Source organism: Grammomys surdaster, unplaced genomic scaffold (assembly GCF_004785775.1).
Source record: "Grammomys surdaster isolate TR1022 unplaced genomic scaffold, NIH_TR_1.0 192, whole genome shotgun sequence".
Taxonomy (NCBI): Eukaryota; Metazoa; Chordata; class Mammalia; order Rodentia; family Muridae; genus Grammomys; species Grammomys surdaster.
In genome coordinates, this window is record NW_021604637.1 from 761,997 (window position 1) to 787,950 (window position 25,954).

At 48.6% G+C, this 25,954-nt stretch overlaps 1 protein-coding gene across 10 annotated transcripts in view; it reads left to right on the forward strand.

Moving 5' to 3' along the window:
- The first annotated feature begins 290 nt into the window (after positions 1-290).
- Fgfr2 (fibroblast growth factor receptor 2) overlaps positions 291-25,954 on the forward strand; it is a 111,444-nt gene continuing 85,780 nt past the window's right edge. For 2 of the 10 annotated variants that reach the window (XM_028769380.1, XM_028769382.1), the window contains exons 1-3: positions 975-1,297; positions 5,063-5,383; positions 24,785-25,051. In XM_028769380.1, coding sequence (XP_028625213.1) covers positions 5,218-5,383; positions 24,785-25,051 — 433 coding nt within the window. In that variant the 5' untranslated portion in view covers positions 975-1,297; positions 5,063-5,217. Of the gene's footprint in view, positions 1,298-5,062; positions 5,384-24,784; positions 25,052-25,954 lie in introns of all 10 variants that reach the window. The other 8 variants (XM_028769381.1, XM_028769383.1, XM_028769385.1 and 5 more) reach the window with 6 other exon arrangements.

Below are 25,954 nucleotides of genomic sequence, written 5' to 3' on the forward strand. Positions count from 1 at the left end.
CCGCGGCTGGGGTTAAAGGCCATTGTGAGTGCCTGATATTTATGCCAGCAATTGGCATCTGGCCCTCTGGAAGGCAGGAAGCACTCTGAACTGCTGATCCATCTTTCCAGCCCTCCTTTGGATTTCTTTATGTTAACCTACATTGATACTATTAAACAAGATGTTTTCGGTTGTAGACTTTGGCTTTTTCCAGGACAGCCACATTAGAGGGCTCAACCAGTAGCCAGGTGTGTTAACCTCTCCGCTCTTCAGTTTTCTTGTCAGAATCTGGGTCTGTTACTCTGCAGGCAGATATGCGGACTAAGTACAATTACCTATTCACTTGTTGCCTTTCTAAAGGAGGGCTTCCCAAACCACGACCCCCTTCTACTGTTCAGAAGAACAAGATAACGCAACATCTCCCACTAACATAAGCTGTTTCTACCCTCAAAGCTTCAATGACAGGAAATTTCTGGTCCCAGTATGCTGCAGACCAATTCTAAGGTGTCTGAAGTTGCACAGCATTCTGTCATTTGTTTCCTAACGTGACATAAAACAACGTAACGCATCCACTCTGCATTGAAGCTGGCTAGGGACCGGGGCAGTAGTGTACCGGGCCCTTCATCAACCGGGTTCCGAGAGGTCATCTGTACATCTCTGCGGGCAGCACGGCGGGGCCCCTCGCCTGCCTGGCTGGTGTCTCTGCGGCTGCTAGGCGTTGGGAGCAGCGCAGGGCTCGGGACTGCCCCAACGCGCGGCGCTGATTGGCAGAGCGGGCGCCGCCGTCCAGGAAACGGCTCGGGTTTCAGCGGGGGGCGTGACCCTCCCGAAGAGGCTGCGGCGGCGGCGCGGGCTGCGCGGGGAGAGCGCCGGGAGAGGCGAGCGGCGGCGGCGGACGCGGAACGGGCGCACCGACGATCGAGCGCGCGGCCGCCAGAGCTCCGGCGCGGGGGCTGCCTGTGTGTTCCTGGCCCGGCGTGGCGACTGCTCTCCGGGCTGGCGGGGGCCGGGCGTGAGCCCCCGGGCCTCAGCGTTCCTGAGCGCTGCGAGTGTTCACTCGCCAGCAAAGTTTGGAGTAGGCAACGCCAAGCCCCAGTCCTTTCTTCTGAAGCTGCCCAGATCCGAGGGCAGCTCCGGCGTCATGTCCTCGCTGTTCTGCGATCCCGGGCGCGCGTAAAGCCTCGAAACCTTGGCGCCGGCTGCGACCCAAGGGATCGTTCTCTTTTTGGAGTTTTCCTCCGAGCTCATCGCCTGCTCCATCCCGACCCACTCTGGGCTCCGGCGCAGCACCAAGCGCAGAGGAGCGCTGCCATTCAAGGTAATCGTCGTGCGGAACGCCTCCGGGAGCTTCGCCAGCCGGGGAAGTGGGTGCCGTGGGAGGATGCGGGGCGCAGGATCCCCGAGAGAAGGGCGCGGGTAAAACGATTTGGGGGCGCGCCCTGTCAGTCTCTGGCTGTATTGGTGATGGAGGAGTGGATGAATGCGGATGGCTGGCTTTGGGGGAGTTTTTTCAGCACCTCCATCCAAATGCTGACATCTGCCGCCGCCGCCGGCACCCCTTTCCTGTCAGACTCCGGCGGGCACAGTCCTGCCTACTGGGCGCGTTCCTTTGAGCTCAGAGCCGGCGCGCCATGGGGCCGCCTGCCAGTGACACAGCCCATAGGCGCGGGTTTGGGAAGGGCATCTTTGGGGTGCTTGGATTCTGGAAGCTCCAGCCTGGTATTACACAGACCCTTAGGAGAGGCTCTTTCTTGGGAAGAAACTGCTGGAGTGTGTCAGGCAACATCCTCAAAGGGATGGAGATGCCTGGGTGACACCTTTAGGGAGGCAGTGGCTTTGGTCTGGGATTCCGGTGCTGGCCATCCCTCGCGGGCCACAGCGGTTGGCGCAGGAGCGATCGCCGCGCGCCTGGGGCTAGGGGGCGAACTGGACCGACTTTTCCTAGTTCTCCTAGCTGCTCCGACCGCAGCCGCGCCGAGATGTTGAAAGCACAGGCGAGTTCTAACTTGAGCGCTCATTCTTTCAGCGCAGGGGAATAGGCCGAGGGCCCTGCGTGGCGCTGGCTTCCACTCTCGCGGCCAGGGGGCAGGCGCGGGAGGCCGGCTTCAGCTCTGCGCCCCTACAAACTTCCCAAGACCTTCCTTCCTCACCCCCCACCCACCCCCCAGTTCAATAAAACCTACCCTTAAAGGCAGACTTGCTTTCAAACTCTGGGCACCCATTATGTGTTTGGTGTGAAACGCTATCAACATTTAAAACTCTATTGTCCCAAGCGTCCCAAATCCCTGTAAATCTTCCACCAGCCTGGACTCATTTTCATCTGAAAAGCCTGTTTAGTTTGAATAGAAAAGCAATCAGGCGCCCCTCTCCCTCTCGTTGGAATGTCAATTAAAATGCAGATTTCTCAGAGCTCTTTAGCGCCCCAAGAAGAGGGATAAAACAGGATATTCCAGGCTGACAAATGAAAGAAATGCTACAATGAAGTAGGGTGGTGATGTGCACCCCAAGCTGCTCGGAGTGCCCACTAAGACAGTAGGCAGGGATTATGGTCTTACTTACGGCAGCTTGTATTTTTGGGATTTCGTTATATTTAGGACCCGCCTTCGCCTCTCCCCTCTACAAGCCCGTGACAGCCCCCTTCCCTATTCAGCCCCGTGGAGAAGTAAGGGAGCCTTGAACCAGGGTAGGGAGGCTACATTTAGTATTAGCCTGGGAGTGTTCACTTCTCCCAGGAGAAAGCCATTTAGGAACAAAATGCCAATTGCTCAGCCTGCTGAGGTATCTTGGAACTACCCTTTAAGGTAGCAGCACCCCCTCTCACCCCCAGGGCTGGCCTTAAGTTAGCCTGCCTTCTTGCAGGACGCCAAGGAGTGTGTAAACGTGTACAACACTGCGCAAGCTCACCAGCCGGGCCCTTTCTGCCGGTCACTTGTCTGTCTTTGGAGGCAGACTTGTGTGGAGATGACCCCAAGGGGCGGGTGGCCGTGAAGAGCCATCCGTCAGAGCGAGGGTGAGGACTCCTCCCTCGTAGGCTGAGAAGAGAGTCCCCTTTCAGGGGGAAAAATAAACACGCTGGGGCTTTCTCTGGGGCTCAGCCTCCAGGAAGGATTATGGTATTGAAGGCAGGAAGCTGGGATTGTGGCCGCCAGCAGCATGCTGGGCCTGTGTTCCCAACACGGAGCCTTGGGACCTAATTATCCTGCCTAGGAGGTCGCTCAGTACTTTTGTCCACTCTGGTGAGGAGCTGCGCAGACCTGCTGCCTTCACTTCTCGCCTTACAGAGGTTTGAGGAGGGAGCTGCTGTGGGGGCTGGGCCTTCGAAGATCCAACGTTCAGGTTGAGTCAGCCTGGGGCACTGGCCATCTTCCTCATTCAGCGGGAGCTGAGGCACTCCTGGGTAGAGCCTGGTGGGGAAGGTGGGGTGAGCACCCTGCCGCAAGACCTACTAGGGACTGAGATTGTAAAGTTTTTAGAGAGGTGGAGAATTTACCTGCATTCTGAAAGTTCTTAGTAAATCAATGAGAATGTTTGTGTACTCTCCTTTGACAGGTATGTAGAAATAGACAAGGAATTATCTTTTGGGACTCATGGCTTTAAGGAGAAAGAAGACTTAGAGAACAAAAATCCTTCAAGCTGTCTAAAGACACAACACCTAAATGCGCTCCCAAACACACACACACACACACACACACACACACACTTTCCTGGCTTTTGTTGTTAGCTATACCGTTTTACCTGTGCTAAAAAATAAAAAACAACAGCTCCTTAATGTCCCCCTTGAAGATGGTTCTTCCTCTCTGCCTTTTAATCTCAGGGAAGGGTGAAAGGAACAGATTTTAGGACAGTGAGGGCTTCAGGGAAATTCTGGCAGTGTTGAAATCCTGTGTCATCATTGAAGGCATCAAAAGCGCGAGATTGGACATTTTTTTTCTCTTTCTCTCCTTTTTATTAAAACGCTCACCCATCATAAAATGTACATCCCAGTATCCAAATCCCATGGTTTTGTCGGATCCTTTCCTGCCATTGGTTTAAGCAGATTCTCTAAAGCTTGTGCATTCTGACTCAAGGCTTAGTCATTGAAGACACTGAACAAACGTATAGTTATTTGTCCCGGGGTAAGCTTTCTTGGGAAATTCTCTGCTTTGGATCTAGTGAGTTGAGTGTGCCCCTTGTAACTGATACTTTGGAAGTTTGGCCGATAGGTTAGCAGTCTTGAAAGTTCGCAGGCCAATCGCATACCAGGACAGCTTGTGGGTCTCATCACCATTACTAATAAAATCTTGAGCCATCCATCAAGGGTTGTATCTGCTCTGTATCTTTACCCCTTTGATGTTGGTTGGAGATATTTAGTTAGTATGCCTGTACACTGCCTCCTAGTCAGTGGAAGGGGATCCAGGCTTTGAGTCCCCCGTTGGATTAAACTCACTCTCTGTAAGTGGCTGCTTGGCTGAAGATTGAAATACACGCCTGCTTTTGAAAATGAATTCTGACAAGTGTAAACTGGTGGGAATTTTTTGTAGCCTTCCTGAGATTCTTTGATTCTGTTGGTCTCCTTTCTTTCCGAGAACCATTCTGAGGGTAGGGGTGGAGGTGGGGTGGGGGAGATGCCGTTCAGCTCAGCTGAAATGCAGTTCTCAGAGCAAACCCTTCCTCCAGTCAGCTTCTTAAAGGCCAGCTGGAATAAGAGAAGTTAATGAGTCTGGTCGTGCCAAGCCCAGCGTTTTAAACTCGGGTTTTTTGCAATTGCCCTTGAAAGGAAGGAAGGTCGAGTTGCTTCAGCAACCTGGTAGCTTTGATAGTGGATGGAAGGGCACGCTGTGTAGCTGGGTGGCTGGGCTGGTCCTATAGAGATGGTTTATCTTTGTGTCTCTTAAAAGTAAGCTTTTTAAAAAGATTAGCCTACTCCAGCTTGTGGACTACTCTGGAAACACCTGGGACGCTGAGGTGAGGATGGAAGGCTTTTCCGACAATGAGAAAGAATGTGTTTGTGAATGTATTGAGAGGCTGAGAAACGGTTTTATCCCATCTGGGTTTAAGCAGGTTGGCACGGGGGAGAGACTGAATCTAGCTGAATTTCTTTCAGTGGCAGCCAAAGCCGCAGCAGCAGCAGCAGCAGCAGCAACAACAACAACAACAGCAACAGCAGCCTGAGCACAGCCGCTGCAGCGCCCTGGCTCCTGAGCCCCCTGTGGGCTGAAGGCATTGCAGGTAGCCCATGGTCTCAGAAGAAGTGTGCAGATGGGATTACCGTCCACATGGAGATATGGAAGAGGACCAGGGATTGGCACTGTGACCATGGTCAGCTGGGGGCGCTTCATCTGCCTGGTCTTGGTCACCATGGCAGCCTTGTCCCTGGCCCGGCCCTCCTTCAGTTTAGTTGAGGATACCACTTTAGAACCAGAAGGTAAGTTCTTGAATGTCATTTTAAGGGTACCAAGTTGTTTTGGGGGTGTGTCTGGGGGAAGTGGTCTTTAAATGGAAGGCCTGTTTCAGCCAGCTGCCTTATGAGGGTGGTCTCTCTCCACATCTTCCGCAGGAGAGCTTAGAAGGGAGGGTCTTGGCTTCCAGGCATGAGTGGAGTGGTTTGGTTTGCTCTGTTCTCTCTGCTTGGGCGAGGGAGGCAGCGGCAGTTCTTGTTCAGCCAGTGCCTTAAGTACTCTGGAAGGGACATACCCTGGCAGGGTGACTGTGGTCTTCTGCAGTTACTCTCTAGATCGAGGGAAAGCCCTGAATCACTATCTTTTCGCTTACGGAAATAGGCAGCCTCTGAAAGCTGATGTTTTTTCACATTGTTTAAGAGAAAAGAAGGTTCTGAAGTTGAACACCATGATCTGTGCCATGCTGGATTGGTTTTTAAGCTGTCGTAAGCTTTTTGTGCTTATACCCAGCATCACAGAGAGGCAGGTTTTATGTTGGGAAGATTCGAAAGTGAATTTGCCAAGAGTCTCCCCCATCCGAGGAAACGCCAGATTTCACTAGCGTGTTTGGCTTTGCACACTTGGTTGCAAATGTGAGAAGCTAGTTGTGGGGAGGCCATGGCTGAAGTACTGAGCTGGGCAAAGAGCTGGTCCTTCTCCCAGGTCCATCAGAGATGTGGTCGATAGCCAAGCCTCTCCGCTTGGTGCGGCATGGGAATCTGTCATCAGGAGGGAATATTGGTAGGCGAGTTATTTTTTGAGTGGTAATCTGAGCGTGACACTGCAGATTGCAGCAGTCATCACCACTTAATGAACGTGTTTGCTGAGGGCCCACCTGGTGCCGGCTGGCTTTGGAGTCCGTCACGGTCCTGAGTGCTGGCAGGTCAGCTGAGTTGCTATGGTTATGCACCCTGAATCAGGGTCCTGAGGAGTGGTGTGTTCATCCATAGGGGAATGGTAGTGGGGACAGAACCCCCTCCCCCACAAGGATGTCCCCAAGGAGGGCTGTGTACCCATCTGAGAGGAGGGCTTGAGGAACCGGTCCCCAGTAAGATCCACCCAGGCACTCTCACAGTGTGAATGAGACGGGGCCCGGGGGGGGGGGTGTCGGGCCACACGGATGCCTGGGAATGTTATAAATTACCAAGTGTCTTTTGGAAAGGAAATATATATATACACATATGCATACATGGTAGGAGTTAGTGTATGAGGTGTGTTCAACATACAGTGTCACACCCTTTTTTGGAACCGCCTCTTTGTGGCTTATCCTGTGATGTCAGGGCGAGTGTAATCTACAACAGTGACATGTTTTCAAAGGGCTTAATGTGAGGGGAAAGGATTGGATTTCTGAAAGTCTGGTCTGCACTTCTTTAATTTTGCTAATAATTAAAATGGATGTTCCCCTAATTACTGGTTTTCCCTGGAGTGTGTGGCTCAGCACAAACTAAGGAAGCTGAGCTGGGATTTCATACAGTGTGGGCTTCAGAAACAGCCCTGGTTAGGAAAGAATTGTCATTTTTCATTTGGACTCTCGGGGCAGTGTTGCTGTGAGTGGATTTCAGTGCAGAATAGAAAATGGTCCTGGAGCGTTTCCTGGACTGCATCCAATTACCTAAGAAAGGTTACAAGACGTCTGTACGTGCTGGGAGAAGACAGGTGGGGGAGAGGAAGGACAGTGGGCTGGAGTCCCCCAAATGGCTCTTTGTGTAAGAACTGATAGCCAACAATACTCACATTGTTGAAAGCAGATCCCACCACCTGTAGGTACATGTAAGGTTTGGGAGGGAGGCTCAGGAGCCCCAGAAGTTGTAGGTCACACTTTGCCAATGCCCCTGGGTACACTTCATTAGGTTCAGAGTTTCCATGAGGTTCGAATCACATTTAGAGTTGGGAGATGCTAAGAAAAAGAAAAGAAAAAAGAAAGAAGAAAAAGTCTTAAGATTTGAAGCTGCACCAGAGCAGGCTTGGAAAATACGAAGAAATCCCAGAGCTCCGATTGCCTCTTCTCCTACTGAGTTTGGTGGAATCACGTTGTCAATAGTTGTTGAATGGCAACATCCCCAGATGACTTCTGAGGACCACCTCAAGAGGTTTAGTTTTCACCAGTGACCTGGACAGAGAGAGAAGAAAGCACAGCTCCTGATATTGATGGTGGCCTTGACCGTCAGCATCTCCAGCAAGCTGGGAACAAGGTGGTTCCTGTTCTCAGTGCAGCAAGCAAGGTACCCTGGGAGGAAAGCTGCTTTTGGATGGAGGAGGTGGTGACGCTGGATTTCTGCAAGGTCTGTGCTCGATCACCTTGTCTGTGAGACCAACATTGTCACGGACATCCAGGTGATTAGAGGGCAATCAAGCCAGAGATCGGGCTACTTGCTAGGCTCTGGTGTCTAACATATACATATGTGCATCTCTCTAGCCCTGTGTTTGGTGCAACCAGAACTTCAGCTAACACCAAGTTCAGCTTCTGACTTCTAAAGCTTTACCATGGAAGACATTGGATTGCTCATTTAGAAGCTCAGTTTAGATAATGTCTTTTGGGCCAGACAAATATGTAATCAGGAAGTTTCTAGAAAGAGCTGTGCCTCCCTACTAAGGAGCCCCTTTGCCCCTTTAGGGAGATGTGGCGTTCAGTCATGTAGCTGTGTGCAGTATATGTAGTCCTGTAATCTATGTCCTCGTCCCCCATCCCATCCTGTCTATGTGTCTCTGGACACTTTCTCAAGTGGCAGCAGCAGGGTTGGGTCAAGTCAGTTGACCTAAGAAGACAGTCATCTCGGTAAGATTTTACTCAGTATTTCAGAATAGAAATGATCGTATCCGACTGGCCACCCCCATGACAAAGAACAACAGTGTCCACAGTTGCGGATTGCAGAGGGGTGGTCCTGATTCTAAGTACCGTTCTGTTGATTCATATTCTGTATGTTCCCAGTATAGTCAAGCCTGATTACTGCCAGCCTCGGCTCTTACTTTCAGATTCCCCCTGACATTGTCACCTGCTCTGGCTAATTAAGTCATTGTTGACATTAAGGGAATCTGTTTACCCCAGCCCAGTAGGAGCTAAACTAAAAAGGGCTTTTCCAACCCCAAGCCCTTAATTACTTTCCCACCCTCTGCTAAGTGAAATGTGCGAAGGGATGGCCTGAGGGCAGGGGTGGGGGTGGGGGGAGTAATTTACATGCCTTAAAAAACACCCACCTATTCTTGGGCCTTCTTCTGGGATGATGCTGTTCTAGATTGAAGTGAGCCTTATGAAGTTCACCAGCAGGTCTGCGTGAAGGGGTTTTATGTTCCAGGGTGGTTCAAGTCCTTTGTCTGAGAGTATCCTACATGCTGTGGTCTCAGCACTCCACATTTAATTGCCAGTTAGAAGAAGAGAAAAAGAAATATCTACATGGTGCAAGTGGATGATTTAACATAAGTCTTGTGTTTCCTATTATCTGCATTTTTGTTCCTCGGAGTGAGTGTGAATATTTAAGAGTTGACTGTAACTTGATAGTTCACCGAGGAACAAGGGCTTATTCTTGGTCAATTAAACCAAATGCAGGCACATGCTGTTAAACACACAATGAAGTACACATTCTTTATTAGAATATAGTGTATTTCACAATTCATGGGCGAAGAACTGTATTTAATATTACTTCTAGAGCAAAAATCTGGCCAGCCCAGAAAATTGGCAATTACATAACTCTCTCTTGCTGGCTTCCGCTGATCTGAATAGAGCGTGTGTGTGTGTGTGTGTGTGTGTGTGTGTGTGTGTGTGTGTCTGTGTGTGTGTGTCTGTGTATGTGTGAATGTGTATGTGTGTGAGAGAGAAAGAGAGAATGTCTGTATGTGTTGCCTGTTTATTTCAATCAGTTAAAAGACTAAAATCACTTACTTAAAAAAAAAGCTTCTCAGCCAGCCTCTAAAGACCTTTGCTGTTTTTCAGACTTAGTTTTAAATTATTTTAAATTAGGTGTATGTATGTGTATTTCTGTGTAGGTATATGCACATGAGTGCAGGTCCCCCTGGAGGCCAGAAGTTTTGATGCCTGGAATCTGGATCTGGAAGTGAAAGTGGATCTGCTGGAAGAGCAATCCATGCTTATAAAAACTGAGCCATCCCTTCTGCTCCAAGATATTTCAAATTTTTTTCTTTTTTTTCTTTCTTTCTTTTTTTTTGTCTTTTGTCGAGGGTGAGAATTCAAACAACCAAGCATTCCAATATGAGATGTTTTCAATATCTGATTTAATGAATAATTACATGGTTATGAAATAACTGGGGTAGTGTTTAAACAGGAAGGGGATGTTTAATGTTCACATTCTCTGTGGAGTGCATGCAGTATCCCTGTGCATGCAGTAGCCCTGTAGATGCAGTAACCCTATGTGTGCAGTAGCCCTGTGCATGCAGTAGCTCTCACACTTGCAGACGGTTTGGTTACTTACATAGTTAGTGTGGTCATGAAAAGATAACTAAGTCCCTTTCATCGGGGTCTTTCTTACTTTTCCATTTCTGACTGAGTCCTTGGGATTGATCCAGCAGGGTGTCTTGTCTTGGTCAGCAGCTAGAGTTATTTTGGGGGAAGGGATGCTGCAGGCTAGTTTACAGATAATTATGGGTTTCCTGTGCAGAACTGGCCCTGCAGGGGCTGGATTCTGTGATTGAGAGCACTTCCTCCTTTCCCAGAGGACCAGCATTGGGTCCCCAACACCCACAGGGAAGTGCTCCTACTTGTCTTTATCTTCAGGTGCTGGGGGATCCAGCCTCTGACCGACTGTTGCCTGCACATGCCCTTCTCACAGGTGGGCTGCCCTGCCCTCACTGTTTATTGCTTTGTAGAGAATGATGGGGAAAAAAATCCAAGATGGTAGTCCCACTGATGACTAAGGGTGATTAGTAGTAGCTTTTTCTTAAAATACAGTTGGAGAGCAAGTGGTGGTGGTGACACACACCTTTAATCTCAACACTAAGGAGGCAGAGGCAGAGGCAGAGAGGCAGGTGGCCCTTTGAGATTGAGGCCACCCTGGTCTACAGAGTGAGTGCCAGGACTGCACAGAAAAACCCTGTTTCAGAAAACAAAGCAAAAAACCAAACCAATACACACACACACACACACACACACACACACACACACACACACACAAAACTTGCCAAAAGCTTGAAGTTGTAGTTTTACAAAAGTGTATTTAACCTTCAGGACTAACCATGACCATTCTTTTGTGCTGGTAGTTTTGTTTTTTGAGATGGGCGTCTCCCACAGACTGACTTGGGATTTGCCCTGTAGCCCAGGTTGGTCCAGAACTTTCAATCCTCCTGCCTCAATTTCCATTCCTAACTGTCCATCATTCTTGAAGAGCATGTATCTCAATTTTCAGTAATTTTGAAAAACTTGGACTGTGACTTATTTTTTACAGCTTATTTGTTTTTATGTGTACGCATGTTTTGCCTGCATGGATGGATATGCGCCATGTATGTGTCTTGTGCTTGCAGAGGCCAGAAGAGACTTCCAGTCTCCTGGAAATAGAGTTCTATGGGTGGTGTGAACTGCCATGTGGGTCTTCACTTCACCCAGGGCTCTCCAGCCCTGTGATTAAATGTGAATGTGCTGCTTGTTTGCTTGAGGCCACTGTAGGTAATGATGTGCTTTGTGGACTTTTTACATTTTGAGAATAAAAGAAAGTCCACTGCTTGCTTTTGACTAGGTCAAGTCAGGGGAGCTAAACCGTCACATACCTTCTCTTTAACTTCTTGCCCAACTAAAGAATCATGAATCCCAAGCCATTTCTGAACAGAGAGAATTTCAGGTTATGGTGACCATGTTTTATGAAGATGTTAAAAATAGCTCCTAAGGAGAACACTGACGGCTCCAGGAAGGAGAAGCCGGCCGGCATGTTTATCTGTGTTATTTATGTACTATGTTCCTGAGACATCTCAATCCTGAGCACTAAGGAAATCAACTCATATAAATTCCTTCATTGTTTTCTAACTCTGGAACTTGTTTTTTACTTTGTTAGGCCTGATAGTTTGCAAATACTATTTTTCCCCCCATATGTGACCAAGTGTTTTAAAGGTATCTACCACCAAAAATGGCCCACATGGTGAGATTGCTGTCAAGTTAATTCTCTTTGGAAACCCTTCAAGTTCACATTGAGAGCTGACAGTTGGCTAGCCCTAGAGTCATGTGGCTTGCTTCAAGCCACCTCTTCCCTGTTCTACCCCACCCCTTTGGATTTCCACTAAGACTGTTGCTTAGCTGATTGTAGCAGGTACCCTGCTGAATATATAGCCTGTATGGATGTATGTTTCAGATTTAAAACCACTCAGGTCTTTAAAGACTAAGGAATCCTGATCTGACATTTGACTTAAAATTTTAAGTAGAAACTAGTAAACTTGTTTTGAAATCGTATGTGTTGTGCTCTCTGGAGGTACAGTCTCATGGGAAATCGCCCTTTGGGAGCTCAGTTTGAATGTCTCTACTATCTACTTGACCTCAGTCACGTGAGATAGCCTGGTTGAAATACCAAGATAATATCTCTCTACATTGTGCAGATTGAATACACACTGAACTGTAGTTCCCGGCCCAACGCAGGTGCTGGGTAAGAGCTGATTTCTTTCCATCCCACACCTTTGTCAAAGTAAATAAAACCCATATTTCAAGACCTGATATGATGCTTGCCTTGTAATCTGTAATGACAAACAACACGTTTTCAGACATTTAAGTAGAACATTAGGCCTTCCTTTACTCAACCAAGTCTTTTTTGCCCTCTTGGGCTTTTGCAAGCCCCCTGATGTTTAGACACGTGACCCTTTACCTGCTTATAGTCTAGCAGTTCAAGGTTGACTTTTTTTTCCCCCTTTGTTTTTTAAGAAAGTCAACTGTAGCCACACAGCCCATAGTGAGAACCTGTCGTGGTCATGGGTATATTTTGACAGGAGAGTCTTCTGTTTGAAGTATCCAAAGGATCAGTGTAGGCTGGTAAAGCATGGTGGGGAGGTTGGAATGAGCTTGGTTGGGTGTGCTGTAGTGTGCGGTGCCCTGTCCAGGCCAGTGAGGAACCTGCCCACCATCACAGGTGGCGCTTGCCTTTTGCCATCTTCTCCTGTAACGGCATCCTTCATCTGCCTGCCAGGGGAGCTAGGTACTGGGCTTTCAGTGGGCTGCATGGAAGGGAGCTCACGGAATTCTGCTGGGATCCAGAGTGGTGGGAGAGCTGAGCATTCATGTGCATGGTTCCTCTGGGAGGGGCTTATGATGGCAGAGATTCAGGGTGAGATCATGTCCTTCAACTCAGTTCGTGGGCTAATGATGGTTTCCATGAGGACAGATGAGGTCATGCTCTTCATTCCATGGCTTGTGATAATGATGCTGAAGGAGGTGGTGCTGAGGGCGCCAGGCCTTCCTTAAGTGCCTGTAGCGGCTCACGTGTGTTAGGGATGTTGACAAATTGCCCCTTCCCAATAAACAGGCAGATCCCAGGATCCCATTTCATGAATACAATTTTTGTTATTCTTAGAGATGCTGTGGTTTCCAGACAACTTCACACTGACCACACACCCACCCTTTAGTTGAAGTTATTGGTGGAAGATGGATTTCACAGTTCATTTCTCCTTCCTCAGCAAGAGGATATTTGGTGGAGCATTGGGCAACCCTCTTGTTTTGTTTTTCTTTTTTCTCCATTCCTACTTTGAACATTAAACTTCAGAGGACAGGTTGGTTGATTCTGTTTCTCAGCTTACCTATCCACACTCCTTCCTTAAGTCCTTTGATGGAAAGTTTCAGGCAATAGAAGTTTTCTAGCACATTCTGTAGTTCTTTATAATGGCCTCTGGTGATAAGTAGGGAATTGGTCTATACCCTCTGCTGCCACCAGGACCAGTGGGACACAGCGCACAGGGTCCTAGATGGTGACTTATGCTGAGCCACTGGACAAGAGCTCAGAACAAGAAGGGCCATCTTGGTCTTGCCATCTGCTCCTCATCGCGAGATCTTCCTTTCTCCAGACCCTGCCAAACCTTAGCTTCATGCCTTGCTGTTTTGATAACATCTCAAGCTTCTCCTTCCAGTATTTCTGCTTTTTGGCAACAAGGTGGGAAATCAAAGGCCACCTGCACAGGACTACCTGGAATTCCTTCAGCCTGTGGTCAAGGAAATGACAGGTGTGGAGGCCCTTTCCGGGCACTTTTCTCCAGAGATTAGGGACTCGCCTATCTTCTCTCACCTTCTGTCTCCTCCCCTCTCCCCCAGGGGGAAAAAGAAAAGGAAAAAATTCCAAGAACTAAAGGTTGGAAGTCAAGACACCCACTCCCCTTCCAGTTTGGTGAGAAGGGTGGCCCTAGGGGCAAAAGAAACCAGGAAACGAAGCCTGTTTTTAAAGCAAGCAAAGCTCAATTTGGTGGTTTAAAAAAAAAGTGACCTCTGGTCGCAGCTGCGTATGGAGGTGAGTGTGACTTGACCTCTTTGTAGAGGTCATTTGTGAAGTGGGTAGGGCTGCTCAGGTGAGGCGGGATCACATCGGCTTCCCTCAGAGCAGTACAGCCCTTGCATATAATGACCACTTCCCAAGCTGGTAGAGAGAAGATGCCGTTGATAGATGTGCTTTTTCAGTCTCAAGGTAATTAGTTCCCTTTGAGTTAGTTTCCCAACTTATTGGTTGACCTAGGGTCTCATGTAGTAGCCCTTGAATGTCTGATTCTCCTGTCTCCACCTCCTGAGTGCTGGGATTACAGGCTGGCACCACTCTAGCCAGTTCCCATCTCATCTTTGTTGTAGAGAAGTGTTGAAGAGGTGGCCACTCCGAGGAAGCTGCACCATGCTGTATGTAGCTGCTCCTCGATGTCTCTTGCCTGCCACTTCAGCTCTCTGATTGGTTTCTTGCCTAGCCATCATGGAGGCAAGGAAATGGCAAGAGCTGAGAGGCCAGAAAACCCCTGCTGGGTCTTGGGCAGAGTAATGACAACTTCCTTCCCTGGCACAGTGACACACCTTGTCCTCAGGAAGCCACAATGTTTGGGCATCTCGCCCGGATCTTCCTAGACTCAGTGGTGAAGTCTGAAGGGAGCCACTTTTCAGATCTGTTTGCTTTCTGAAAGCCTTTCCCTCCAGGCAAATCTGAGGTCTGTAGGGCAGGAGTGAAAGGTTAACCATGGTGGTGCCATCTTGGAACTTCCAAGCAGATGTGGCTTTTAGTCCTGGATAGCATCCCCAGACAGGGAGCCCTTGCTTTTCCCTGCAAAACACTACAGAAAAGTGATCCTTGTGGCTCTGGCCTGCCTTTCTAGGTCCTGTGGTGTTAACCAGCTGGAATGGTGTGTCCCCCCAACTCCAGGATGATCCCCGCCCTCTTCTGAAAGCAACTTTCTATGAGGTCATTGCTGTCCTGCTGCCTGCTGACCATTCCTCTAGCAGAACTTCTCTTCCAGCTTCCAGGCAGACCTGAGCTAGCTGAGCCCCAACAACAGGATCAAACCCATTCCAAGGGGAAGGCCATCTGTTCCACAGTCTCCAGCTGCTGGCCCTTCATTTGCAATTGGCTGGGAAGCTTTGGAGGGGTCTGGTCCTGGGGACACATCTGCCTCTCTGAATGGTGTTATAACTGGGGTCCTGCTGAGAAAAGAAAGGCCAAGCCCTTTAAATAAACTTGCTGAACAATACCCCCCCAAAGGTCTGGAGTCAGAGAAGCAGGAGGCAGCCTTGCCCTCTAGGGCTAACTCTTAACCTTGCCTTTGTAGCCAGGCCACTTTAAAACTATTCCTTTATTCAGAAAGTACTTACCAAGTGGAGGAGGGAGGGGCTGCTCTGAACAAGGAAAATGTCATATAGGATTTGGGCATTGATCTGCCCCTTAAGAGAATTAGAGGGCAAATATCTCCACTTGAGTGTATGCCATTTATTGAATATTTATCTCAGTGTCAGAGAGGCAAGCTTGTTCCAGATGCAGCTTCTAAAGAGCCACAGGCAACGGTGAAGTCCGCGCAAACTTGCCTCTGGAATGCAGTTCGGCCTCAGGAACACCTGCCAATTACCCTAGTTCATTGCAAGCAGGTCCCCAAGCTTTAGGCACTGCAATTCTTGGGCCTGTCTGTAGTTTGGTGTTAGAGCCCTTATTCCCAGCATCCGAGGTGGGGGTGGGGGTGGGGTTGGGGGTGGGGGATATGATAACTTAGCCTATTGCTGTAGGGACTTCCTGTAGGGACTAGGGTGTAATCGGGTGTGTGCATTGATTGAATGGATGAATGACAGGTGTGCAGGTGTTGTCTACCTTGGTTTTATTGACAGGGTCTCTCACTGACCAGGAGCCTACCACGTAGGCTAAGCTGGATGGTCAGCAGGCACCCTAGAGATATAGATGTCTCTCTCACCACAACTAGATTTTTTTTTTTTTAAATGTGGGTTCTGAGGAATTAAAGTCATGCTTGCAAGGCAAGTACTTTATGGACTGAGCTCTCTGTCAGCCCAGCCCCCAAAGGTACAGTAAACTGTAGGTCTTTTGGCTCACTGGCTTCTTGCAGCAGATATTAGGCCTGGTCTGGATGAGGAGGAGCCTTCAAGACCTGCAGATGTTTAGTTCCACTTGAGAACCTTGTGGGAATCCTCACTTAGGGAAGCGGCATATATAAGATATGACAGATCTGTTCATTTGAAAGAAAACCCTGGTTTGGAGTCAGAGGAATTCAGGTGGATAGTCTCATGGGGCTGTCTAAATCCTCTGCTGACTCATCTACTGACCGGTTAGAATCAGGCTGTGACCCATAAAACCAAGCCCCAGGTGGCCGCTGGCTGGTGCAGAGCTTCAGGTAGAGCACTTGCCCTACTATGCACTGAGTGCTTTCTCTCAGTGTGCTCCTCACATCAGGGCCAGTGAGGGACTTACCAGAAAGCCTTGGGTTCTCCCTTTGTGCTGCCCTTTGCCAGCAGCTGGCCTTGGCTGGTGTCTCAGGGACGGAGGGGGCTGTTCAACATGACCACATTCATTCTGGACAGCAGCAAGTCTTTGGACAAAGGGTTTCTGAATTGGCGGTGCCATCCTCATCTGGGAGCCCGTGAGCACCCAGCCCAAGCACTCAGTCCATGCCTGAGGCTGGTCCTTCGTGGAAGTCCTTACACACAATAGACCTAGGTCTTTGCGTTCATTTTCCTTTCTTCCACCTTCTGGGAATGTCTCCATGGGACAGTTGGGTGAGGGGTGACTATGTCTGCATGTTCTACATGGATAAGACTTATAGGTTATGACATCATGGGGATGGGGTGATGGCATGTATCATAATTAGAATCTGGAAATCTAATAGAGGAGACATTTGGGTTTTGAAAACTGCACAGGAACCTCTCAGATTTAGTAGCAGTTTGGGTACAGGGGCAGGGGACAGAAGACAGACAGTACCTTCTGGCTAGGCAAGCTACTATGTGAATGAACAAGGAGAGGAGGGAGAGAGAAAGGAATGTGGTACCTGGGTAATATGTAAGTTAATTTCCTAGAGAGACACTAAAATAGATCTTAAAACAGTATCACTAGCTAGGCTAATCCCAGCACTTGGGAGGCAGAGGCAGGGGGATTTCTGAGTTCGAGGCCAGCCTGGTCTACAGAGTGAGTTCCAGGACAGCCCGGGCTACACAGAGAAACCCTGTCTCAAAGAACAAAAAGAAGAAGAAGAAGAAGAAGAAGAAGAAGAAGAAGAAGAAGAAGAAGAAGAAGAAGAAGAAGAAGAAGGGGGGGAGAACTGTATCACTATAGGTTGGGTACATTCCATTCAGGCCTTCACCTCTTTAGGTCTCTTATGCCATTCCTTGATGTTGTAGCTACAGGGAGCAGCAACCTGGCGCCACATGAGATTCAGCAGACTTTCCTGGTGGCCTTTGTCTGTCTGTGGATCTAGCCCTAGATGGCAAGGTTTGGGGAACAGCGTGTCCCAAGGAGTCCTGCAGACCTGAGGAAGCCTGTGCTTTCTCTGCAAGTGTGCCTTCAGGACGCAGGAGGCCTGGGCCTGGCTGGCCAGACCATGGATACAGACTCCTCTTTGTGCCTCTGAGCCATGAGTGCTGGGTGCTTTGACATAACTTGTAATGCCAGTTTCTACTTCCTGGGTGCTGTGGACTCTAATGGCTGAGTTCTCTGGGATATGCTCTCAGAACAAAAGGTTCCATTTTGCAGTTCTCGCTCAAGCAAAGCATCAACAGCTGGGGGGATTTGTGTGGCTGTGCAGATTTGATCTCTACTCGTGTCTCGGTGGCCCAGTAGGAGTGTCAGTCTTGGGAGTGTATGAATTGAGTGCTTATGTTGTGACCAGGCGTCTCTGTTACTTGGACAGTATCGTGCGACGGCATGACAGGGTTGGGTAGGAGAGGGGTGCAGGTGGGTATGGAGTGAAGCTGCCACTTTGAGTCCAGGTGTTGGGTGATACAGTGATTCATTCAGTGATACAAGGGCGTTCTTAGGCCTTTTTGCCTTTTCTGCGTTTTTATTTTCTCCTGGGTTCAGGCATAATTTCCTTCAAACATGGCGGGCGGTTACACTCTGTTTCTCAAAGCCAAGCCTAAATTACGAGGGGTGTGCCTAGATACGTAACACGTAATGGTTCCCATATTGAAACATTTGCTACCTTCTAGTCCTCTCTGATGGGCGACTTGAACCAGCCCAGTGTGTTTCTGAGGCTGTCAGACTACTGCAGCTGAGGAAGAAGAAGGTGAGGTGTGTGGGGGGGTGATGCTAACAGGAACTTGTCTAAAGAGATGCCCCAGCTATTGGTTGTAAACAAAGAGCCTGGGCAGCCTACTCACCTCTCTCCTTTCCCCAGCCTTACCATCCCGCCCTTCCCCCACCACCATTTTTTATACAGCCATATTTCTTGAGGTTGAAAACTTCCATCTTTGTCCTGTGTGGGTGTTGGCCCCCTCCTCTCTTTAAGGATGAGTTGTACAGAGGCCTTATAAGGCCCGTGTTTGATAGCAGGATGTGCAAGTTGGCACAAAGGAGAAGCTTTGAAAGAGCTGGAGCTGTAGCAGCCAGCTCCAGGGTGTCCTCGTCGTCTTTGTGTCTGAGGACAGGCTAGCAGAGGAGGTTCTTCCTGACTGCACCAAAGGACCCCACTGTCCTTAGTATCTTTATACTGAACCCTGGTGCCAGCTCCATGCCGACCGTACCATGAAAAAAAAATACACAGGAGGGGCTTTTCCAAGGTCCTAGTCTTGCCACGAATCACAGGTTTCCAGAAGCCTAGGTAGGCATTCTGGTCCCACGTGCCCTGCATTCTGGGCATCTTTGACTCGAAGTTACAAAGAGCCTTTCAAGTTCTGTACACTGTTCTGTAGCCAGTGAACACAGCTCAGCAGGACCGTGGAGTGGCTACTGCAGGGCATCTTTATGGCTCGGAGAGCAGGGTGGGTCAGCCCACGGCCACTCACCTGTTATGAACCCAGTGTCCTGTGACTTTGCAGTGACATTTGGCAGCTTGATCCCCATTCTCTGTCAAGACTTTTGGCAGTCCCGTGGCTATGGTGTTTATTTGTCTTGTACTAGATGGCACAGTCTGGGAGAGCGCTGGGCCATGGTATTGTCCTTGCCCCAGAGTTCCTGTGAAACCCTGCTGGGCTAGAGGTGTGCTGGAAGGTGGGGACTGTTTAGCTGGGCAGCCCAGTCCCTTAGCCCTGCTGGGGCTGCACCTTCTCCACCCTCCTCCTTGCTTTTCCTTCTTGCCTCCTCTCTCCTCTCTCCATCTTCCCCCTTCCTTCTTGTCCTTCCGTCGTCTAGGTGAATCTATCATGATTCCGCTTTGTCCTTTCTAGAAGAATGTGCTTTGGGGTCAGATTGCCTTGTGGGGAGACGCCCTAAGTGGGGCTGTTTGAGGTACCCCACTGTATCTTTAACTCTAGATGCTGACAAATAAGTCATTCTGGGGATACCCTAAAAGGTGGCTCGGTGTGAAATGCGGGGTGATTTGTTGCCCCAGAGATGGTTGGTAGAAGTGGCTCCTTCTCCCTGCATGGTGGGAATCTGCCATGCATTCTGCGGGAGATGATTGGCCAGGGCAGGGCTTGGACGCCCATCTGTTCTCTGTTTGCACGCGGGCGCCATTTCAGAAACCACACGGGAAAAGTTTATAGGCAAACATTATAAAAAGTGACAGTCTGAAGTGCTGCTATCGCTGGCTTGGCAACATGAAGCATTACCTGAAGCAGCTTCCCACTTCCAGACGCTCTAGCTGTTTGGGAGCCTCAAGATGGCCATCCTGATGACGCTGGGGAAAATTTCGTTTGTGCTCTGTGAGGTGTCTTAGTCCCGGCCTCATCTGCTTCTTGAAGGACCTCATTCTGGGATGTCTAAATGCATAGCAAGGGGTCATACCCCTCCCCTGCAACTTACAGGAAAGTAAATACAAGCTGTCACTGGTGACATCAGGTGAGGTCCCATCCAGAGGTTGTGACTTACATGGATCTTGGGGAAGAATTCAGGAAGATTCTGCCTCAGTTTCCCTTTCACCTGGGTCAGAAGCCCCTCATTTCTAAATCCCTATTACCTCCCAGGGAATAGTGACTTGAGGGATCTTTGGGGAGAAAGGGGGCTCATGGCAGGGTGACAGCCACATGTGTGTGTGTGTTTTTTAAAGATAGAATCTCACTACATAGCCCAGGCTGGCTTTGACTTGCACTCAGTAGCTTAGGTAGGCCTTACATTCTGAAGCCAATGTAGGCTTTGAACTTATGACCCTCCTAACCCACCCTCCCAAATGCCTACCGAATACCACCTTACCCCAACACTGTTGATATTTTCATTATGGACTTTTGATGCTGTGAAGAACCCCTCTTTATGTTTTTGCTTGTTTGTTTTCTGAGTATCAGAGTAGTCAGCTCACTGAAAATATGCCCAGTGTACAGGAAACTATTGACATGTCTCAAGGGTTTGTAACCTGTGGGTAGAAACACAGCTAAGCTTCACACAGGAGAGCCTCCAGCCACTGTTGTGTTTGTAGCAGGTAGAAACAGCTGAGCGGAGCCTTCCCAGAAAGTAAACATGTCGCCTTGTTTGTTCAGAGAGTTTAGGTAACAATGACAATGGATGGCCCCGCTCCCATACGTCTTTCCAAGTTTCCATTTAATTATGAAAAATGTATGAGAACAGACTTTCTGTCTGTGGAAACTCCTGAAAGCACATTTGGTGCCTCTGCTCATAGCTTCTGGAACTTTCTCCTCATTATGCTGTGGAGAGTACAGAGAATAGAACTTGGAAGCGTGTGCTCTGGTAAGCCACGGAATCAGAAGTGTTAAATCCAGGAAATGTTGATATTGCTATAAAAGAGACTGTTTGGATTTCCCAGGGAGTTCCTTGCCCTGTGTCAATTGTCACGTGTTATACAGAGCAGCTTGGAGGAGTCAGGCAAGGAGCAGCCTGTGTCAGAAGGCCATCTGAGTAGGAGAGACAGGTGGAGTGTGGTAAGCACAGTGTCCTTGGTGTCTTGGACCCTTGTAGGACATTATGAGGCAGCTGCAATTTAGAGTTGTAATACCACAGGACTCTTAAGAGCAAGCAATGATTCTGAGGCACCAGCCTCGAAGCCCCCCAAAAGATTGAGGAACAGAAGAGAAGTCTTCAGCTCTCAAGCAAGTCTCAAAGACTAGACGGGTATAGGATGGCATCTTCTCAGCATGCCACTTTGGTTCCATGTTCTTAGTACCCTGGTCCATGATGTATCTCATGGGTGTTCCATTTTCAGGGAGCTACCAACTGGATCCGTGTCCTGGGATCCTGTTGGGGTAGCTTTTTATTCCCACTCCCTTATTAGGGTCCTGCCCATCCTTTAATAGCCTTCTGTCTCCTGTTTCTTCCCCCACTCTGCTGTTTGACCTTCTTCCTCCTTTCTTTCTACCCTTTCTTTCCTCGTATCCATCCAATCTCCCTGCTCCCTAGGATAGCCTAGGACGCCGTAGGATAGCCTACTGACGCCGCTGACTTCTAAGCGGGGCCTCTTGTGAAAAGGCCATTGGGGAGTTGTGTTTTCTGCCTTATCCAAGGCTCCTCCTTGGAGGAGGCCTTGATGTTAGGATGGCTTTATTTCATAGATACTTATCTTTCTGATGTGCTTGCAGAGGATACTTTACTGTCTCAGAAGGCAGTCATCTTCCTGAGAAACTAGAGAGTTTTCGCTTGGTTTTACTGGCAAACAGATCTCATTTTGAGCATGCCAAGCTATCCTCACCATTCACTGAGTGAGATGGGAGCCTGTCAGTGAAAGTCTTGAGATAAAATCCAGTTGTTTCCGAACACAATGAAGTGCCACAGTCATAGCTTGAGAACAACAGCGGATGACTGACATCAGTTGTGGCGGGAAGATCAAGTATATTGTGGGTTCCCCGGCGCCTCCCATATAATGCCTAGGCATTCCTGTATTTTGGTGGTTGGGGTTCTTGTAGCTGAGAGGCTATGCAGGGCAGAGAGGAAATGAGCTCAGAGTCCTTGTACCCAGGGCAGTGCCCCCTTACCAAACATCCAATGTCCTGTCCTACCTAAGAGCCCTCTTCATCCTGTGTTCCTCATCGCATGGTGGTACGGTATGGTAGAATTGGTCCAACATGGTCCAGCAGCACAGCTGAATTTCAATGAGTCTTGGTCCTTTGTTGATGTCAGGTAGAGGAAGGATTTCTCAGTGGATGTCGTAGCCTTTAAGGCTCCATCATTTTTAACTTTATGAGTCTTTGGTTCAAAGATGTTAAGACCAGAGTGGCAGATGGTATGTGACTTAGGGTCAAATCGAACCCCCCTTTCCCTTCTTATTTCTTTTCCTTGTCCTTAAAAATATGAATTCTTTATTTTACTTGTTGCTGTTGTTTATCATATCAGTGTTACTGTGTGTGTGTGTGTGAGAGAGATGTTTGAGTGTGATGTGTGAGTGTGTGTGGACACACGTGCCATGCTGTGTAAAGGTCAGAGTGCAGTCTTGTGGAGTCAAGTCTTTCCTCCTCTTCTACCTTTTTATGGGTTTCTGGGAACCAAACTTGGCTTTAGGCAAGCATGCCTTCATCCATGGAGCCATCGTTCCAGACCTGCCTCCTTTCCAGTTAGTCACTCAGGTTAGCTACCTCTTGATTTAAACAGGCAGGAAGGCCTAATCTGAGAACCTTCCAAGCGAATTCTCAACGTCTTTCAAACTTGGCTCCATTAGCTCCAGGATGGCTTCTCCTTCTTGGAGGAGAGAGACTCCTGTCCCCTCCTACAACAAAAGCTGAAACACCTTCAGTGAGGGCAACACCATCAGTGTTTGGGGCTTGTAGGCCATGAGATCTTTTTTTCAATGACTCCAGTCTGTCCTTGTAACACAAAAGCAGTCCTAGACAATACATACCCAAACGAGTGTGGCACTGCTCCAAGAAGTCTTTGTTTACAAAAGCAAGTGGCTGGCTTGGCCCTCAGGCCATGCTTTGCTGGCTCCTGCTGCCCACAGGGGCCTTCGGACCACCGTTTCCACACAAATTACTACCTAGTTGCCTCTCTCTCAAGACTACCTTATACACTTCCTATTTTCTGTGAGTTTGTTTACTTTCATTTGCCTCACCACAATGGAGGGTCCACCAGGGCAGGGACTATGCCTACTCTCCTGTTGCTTTCTGAGAGTACAGAACAAAGCTTGGCCTGTGGTAGGTGTTCAATAAACAGAGGGTGAGTGAGAAAAACAAGCCTTTGAAACCTTACCTGGTTGTCAGTTGGGTTTACTTTCTGCCCCCCCTTTTTTTTTTGGTGAGGGGTGTTTTTGTGTTTCATCAACTTCTGTTTTCTTCCCTATGTGGGTTTCCTTCTGTGTTCCTGTACTGTTTAACATCTGTGCCCCTCCTGGCTGTATGCATTTGAAGTGGGGGTCCTCTGTGAGAAGCCTCAGGTCCCTTTTGTTGGCTGCTGCTGCACTGCTGGCATTTCTTGGACCAGATGTTTATTAAATAGCAGGACTGAAACATGAATTGACTGTATTTTAGTCGTGGGGGAGATTTGTTCTTTTGAGTGGGCTCTGGGCAGAATAATTGCCTTGTGATGCTGCTGCCCAGATCTGGAACCGTCCCAGTGCGGGGAAGGAAGCATTGTGTTTTCCAGGCTTGGGACTCTGGGTACCATTCACAGCTCTCACTGAGGGGAGAAAGCTTATTTCATGGGCCCTCGTGCCCATCCTGGCCCTGAGCAAGGTCAGGAGCTTCCTCTCACTTCCTTTGGGAGAAGCTGGTAGATTGGATTGGTATAGTTGGTTTCATCCTGCCCTGTCTCTTAGAAGACTGTGATGGTGTCCAATCTGTCTGCCTTCTCTGTGTATGGCAAAGGTGTTCCAGTGTAGAGGTGGGCATGAGACACAATGACTTATCAGAACTGAGCTTTCTGATTTGAAGGTTTCCTCTGGAAGTCAAGACATTCATAGGCAATGTCTATTCTAGTGTTTGGAGGTATGGGGTAGGCAGATAGACTTTAGAGTGGGAGAGACTCCTTTTATTTTCAGCCAGGTGACTGATGCAGGGTGGTGGATCATGGAGGGCTATGACTGACCTGGGCATCAGAGGAAGGCTGGGCTAAACGGGAGTGAGAGGGAGGACCTTGTGTTCATAAAGAAGAGAAGGATGCTGAAGGATATCAGGGACCTTGAGGTAGTGGGTGGGTTGGTGGTCAGGATGGATCTGCCTTCACTAGTAGCATGTGTAGGTAGTATCCTTATTCAGTTATATATATATGGCTGGTATACAGTATAGGGCCATTAATTGCCAGGGACTCCTTACTTTTCTTCCTTTGAATGTGAAAGGACCCCAGGCATCTGTGATTTTGAGGAAGATGGACTGTCCCAACTCATCCAGTACAGATCTGGCTCAGTACTGATTGGACCCTAAGAGCTCATAAAAACTAATCAAGCCAATAGCTGCCACTTCCCAAGTGGTGAACAGTTTTGTAGATGGATCTGTTTGCCCCTTGAATTTGAGACATTTTTGTGTTGAAAGGCTTGGTTTTGTGATAACAGGCTAAGTGAAATTTGAATAAATAGTTAAGTCAGCGTGAGAGCATGTATGTGTGTGTGCATGTATCACATACACCGTCACGCTGAATGGCCAGCTTGGCAATCAACTTTAAAATTTTCTCGTGGATTTTTCTTCCACTTTAGGATTTGGTTGGTTTTTAATACCCTGTTTACAGTCTGTGGACACGAACCAATCCAGAACAGCTTCCGCTGGATCGTGGACACCTTCCGTGGCCATCTTTTCCAGTGCTGTCAATCAAGTCTGGGTGCAGGCTGCTTCCTGGCTTCAGGGGTGTGGGAAGAGATGGATACCTCCTGGGGCCATTTGTAAGACAAGCACCTCCTGGGGAAGAACTGGCCTCCATTGACTGTTGTCGGACCTTCTCTCCTCTCCCTCCTTCCCATCTGCCTCTGTCTTCTCTCTCCCACCTGTTCTGCAGAGCCACCAACCAAATACCAAATCTCCCAACCAGAAGCATACGTGGTTGCCCCCGGGGAGTCGCTAGAGTTGCAGTGCATGTTGAAAGATGCCGCCGTGATCAGTTGGACTAAGGATGGGGTGCACTTGGGGCCCAACAATAGGACAGTGCTTATTGGGGAGTACCTCCAGATAAAAGGTGCCACACCTAGAGACTCCGGCCTCTATGCTTGTACTGCAGCTAGGACGGTAGACAGTGAAACTTGGTACTTCATGGTGAATGTCACAGGTGAGTTGGCTTATGAGTGTGACCCTCTATCTCTTCTGTAGCTGTTTTCTGATTGAAACTTATTACTATTTTTTGGCTGAGTGGAATCACCAGTGAACTGCATTCATTAACTGCCAGGCACCAGTGTCAGTTTGTCCTTTAATCATTGGAGACAAGGTCTCTCTTTGTTGCCCGGGCTAGACTTGAACTCCTGGGTTCACATCAGCCTCCCATGATCCTCCCAAGAGCCGAGTCCATAGGTGTAGGCTAGTGTTCCTGGCTGATCTGTTTCTGAAATTCCTCACTGGGACCTGGTGTACCATGCAGTTTACAAGTGACAAAGATCTGGCAAGCAGCAGAATTCAGACTTCTTACTCCCACACACCCCAGCATTCTTGATGCTTACAGTATAGAATTGAAATGCGGGGAGCTAGATTTTAATTCCTTTATTAAATTCTCGAGTCTCTCTCCTTGTTATTTCCTTCCATATAGTGAAGGATATGGGTAGTACCAGGCCTCCTTTGTGACCAAGTTAGGAATTCTGTCTTCGGAAAGTTAGTTAGCAGTCAGAAGGCCCACATAGGAAACTGTCTTGTTAGGGGGTCATTTCTGTCTTAAAGGGTACCCCAAATGCTGAAAAGGGGGAAACAAATCAATGTTTGGCTATTATAGAGTCAAAATTTGTTGGAAGTGGGCCTGGAGAGATAGCCTAGTGGTTGGAGCACTGGCTGTTCTTCCAGAAGACTAGGGTTCAATTCCCAGCACCCACACGACAGCTCACAATTGTCTCTAACTACAGTTTCAAGGGCCTCATACAAAATTACATGCAAGCAAAACACCAATGCACATAAAATAAAAATCAATAAGTCATTCAGAAAATTGTTGCGGACTTGAATACCATTTGAGGCCTAAAAACCGAGAAAG